Below are 3441 nucleotides of genomic sequence, written 5' to 3'. Positions count from 1 at the left end.
CTTCTCCTCATTTATCATCCACGGTCAACTATCTCTCATAATTATAAATCATGTAGTTACAAAGATTATGAAACATTCAGTCACTAAGATTATGAAACACGTAGTTACAAAGATTAAAACATTAAAGACGAAACATGTAGTTACATACATAAAACACAATTCAATAACTATAAAACAGAATTCAATAATAATAAAACATGTAGTTCCAAATACTATAAAATATATATTTATATTTGTATGAAGGAGATGGTCAGGGGTGGTCAAGAAGAGACAAAAACACAATTTATTTCTTTTTAACCGCACTCCTGATGATCTCCTTCCTTCATGTTCACTTACGGTCAATCCTTTACATGTATATTTATGTATCTCAGTTTTTGACAAAATTTGAAGAACATTTTAATTTTTTGTTTGCGGTAGTTTACGACGTGGCGACTGGTTTGAAGACATTATGTGAACGACTACAGTTCACGGGTCAACCACGATCATGTTGATGTTGATGGAAGTGGTTAACCTACGGAATTGGGCTCGGCAAGTCTCCAATTCAAGGTTGGTGCATGGCCTTGTATCAATTTAACCTGGCTCCAATTGGGAATAATTAGGATTGCTCCACAGTGGAACGAGCCATACAGCCTAGTAAAATTGCAAGTTATCCTCAATGAATAATAATGAAAAAGAGTTTGCAAAAGACAATTGTAAAAAGTGTACCACTCTTTCAAGGTACGTAGGCCTAATATGGCAATTTTTTAAAATGTCCGCTGTATAGTTAATGTTAGTAACTTAATTATGCAAATCAGTAAAATCTAAAGATTTACATTGCGCAATTTCTGTTATACAACAAAGGTGTTACATGTAGAGATGTATATCATGTGGAATGTAAAGAGTTATATTAAGACTTAGTTAGAAGCTCGTTATATGTACCACGAATTAGTTTATGATGATTGGAAAAGAAAAGTGGTTTTCATGGTGTTCACCAAAATAAATTTACAAATTTTACATTACAAAATTACTTACCTTCACTACAATTTCTCAATGATTTCGTTTTTTCCCCATCTGTGCATCCTTCAAAGTATTTATAAGATATATACTTTAAAAGAAACATCAAAAGCTCATCATAGCTCTCCAGAAGCCTAAAAAGCTACTCACCTTCTCCGATGGACAAGGATCTTGAGCTGAGCATTGTTAACCTGTTATGCTTCCTATTTTTGTTATCCTTCTATAACCGGTTCCTTAATATATAACAGGTCCGGAATCCTCTCTTCGTCTTCTTTTTTCTGTAGCCACTTGTCGATGAAGTATTTTTGTATTGTTATCCCTAGTAGGTGCTAATGATCGCACGATAAACAAAATAAATTTCACTTTCAAATTTGATCAAATTTTGTTTTTTCTACAACTGCAGTCGAAGCTAATAGGGAGCAAGGTTTTTAAAAAGTTTGAATTCAGACAGTATGTAAAAAAAAAAGTAAAACTATTTAGCATGGACTTCTAAAAACAAAGGGCCTATTCTAAAAATTACATAAGAGAAAAAAAACCATTACTTTATACAAAAAAAAAAAAAAGCCAAATATTATAAATGAAGAGCTATGTATTTTATAAACAAAAATGACAATATTTAAAGTTTCATAATTTGGCCGAATGTCCGGGTTCACTGTCATCGGGTGTGTACCGATACGAATAAGAATAGATTAAAATTAAAAAAAAAAAAGTAGTTTTTTTCTTCCTACCTTGCCATTTCAAATATGGTAGAACTAAAAAACAAAAATACTGTGTGGATAGAGATTCATTAACATATTCACCTAAGAATCACGTATTTACCTTGAAAGCTAATCAATGACAGTTGGCAGACCTTCAAGAACAGGTTTTCCATGCCAAAGTAGCCAGTGCAATGTTATCAAATGCATTAAATTCCCACTTGAAGGTTAACAAATATAAGACATCAACAAATGTGCGGTAATGATTTTTTTTTTTATAGTATTTTTCCATACAAAGAACAGAATTGATAGTTCTGAAGAAGAGAGGTTAAACCAGTGCTGATTTGGTTAAAGGTGGTGGTAATGATGGAAGACATTGTGGCACGTGCGTCTATGGTTGAGTACTCCTCTTTTGGTTCGATTCTTTTTTTTTTTAGAATCGTCGATAAAATAAGAACGTAATCATTTGATCTAAATTAATAAATAATAAATCATTCGATATATCTTATAAACCTCTGCCTTATTATGAAGATAGTAGTAGCATGTCTGGATTATAAACATAACGCTATGTTTTATCCGTATTCATTTCGAGACATTAATGGGCCAGCAACACAATTAGTGTGTGATATAAATTTGATTTGTTTTTCATTTATTTTTCTTAAGAGGTAAATTATAGATGAATAGTAATACATTTTTTTCTATTGGATTTTAAAATCAACACCATCTCTTTCAGAAAAGAAAAAAAAAACGAGAATTAAAACACACACAAATAAAAACAAACCTATTTTTCAAGGGCATGGGTATAATGAACATCACGTGGCTAACTCTTAAATTAAAAAAAATTGTTTAAGACTGAGCTCATACTCCAAAATATAAAAAAATCATACATATAATATAAGAAATAAAAATAAAATTTATTTATAAGCTAAATAACGCAATTTTTACCGATTTAATTATAACTAATAACAGATAATAGTGATCTTAAAATAATAAAGGTGAAATTATTAACTTCTTGAACTCGCAAATGAAAATATGGTAATTCATTTTAAAATATTACAACATTGTGAACATGTTGACGTCTTCGATGAAAATAATAGTTTATCATCCCTTTACCTGAATATCATAAATTCCAATTGGGAAAGTGCTCTTCTAAGGAACATGCCAATGGAATGGGTAGTTATACCAATAAAATTAAAAGTCCAGATAAAATTAAAACAGATAGATATTTGAAAAGGAGTTTATCATGAATGATTCTCCCAATCCCCATTTCCAAAGAGAGTTCATTTAAAGTTATTTCCTAACGCCTAAAATAAATTTAAGTTACTAAAAATATTAAATAATTACTATTAAATACTTAAAAAAACGAATACACCTACCATTCTTCGAAACAAGCCGTTAACTACTGACAAGTTGGTGGTAGTAATGCTCGTACTAAAAGAGCTTAGAGCTTGACATAAGATGGAATGCCGAGTAAGTCCGAACTTAGACGGAGGCAACCGATAATGATTTTAAGGCTAAATGTACCGATTTTTAGTAAGATTTTTTTTTCAAGAGATGGCAGCACTTTCGGGGCAAATTTTCTTTTCTTCTCATTTGAATACGGAATAATAAATTTTCCATCTGTAAACGGATTTACCATCTAGAACCCCATAGAAGTTACTGAAATTGGTTCATTAAATTTTGTTGTAATTATTTTGGGATTTAAAAAATTTATGTTTGTTATTATTTGTAAATCAAAAAAAGTGAGCTTATA

At 30.5% G+C, this 3441-nt stretch overlaps 1 protein-coding gene across 2 annotated transcripts in view; it reads right to left on the bottom strand.

Moving 5' to 3' along the window:
• The window catches only part of LOC106690551 (uncharacterized), a 28918-nt gene that overhangs the window by 8567 nt on the left and 16910 nt on the right, over positions 1–3441 (bottom strand). Inside the window, exon 1 of one of the 2 annotated variants that reach the window (XM_014436005.3) lies at positions 3065–3107. The exons of the other annotated variant lie outside the window; for it this stretch is intronic. Within the exon in view, the coding sequence (XP_014291491.1) occupies positions 3065–3067 (3 nt within the window). The 5' untranslated portion in view covers positions 3068–3107. Of the gene's footprint in view, positions 1–3064; positions 3108–3441 lie in introns of those variants that run through there. 2 annotated transcript variants of the gene reach the window in all.

This window comes from Halyomorpha halys, unplaced genomic scaffold (genome assembly GCF_000696795.3).
Source record: "Halyomorpha halys isolate HHAL.00 unplaced genomic scaffold, Hhal_1.1 Scaffold1757.1, whole genome shotgun sequence".
NCBI classification, from domain to species: Eukaryota; Metazoa; Arthropoda; class Insecta; order Hemiptera; family Pentatomidae; genus Halyomorpha; species Halyomorpha halys.
Note: the sequence above shows the minus strand (reverse complement) of the source record. Positions and strands in the feature narration are given on the sequence as shown.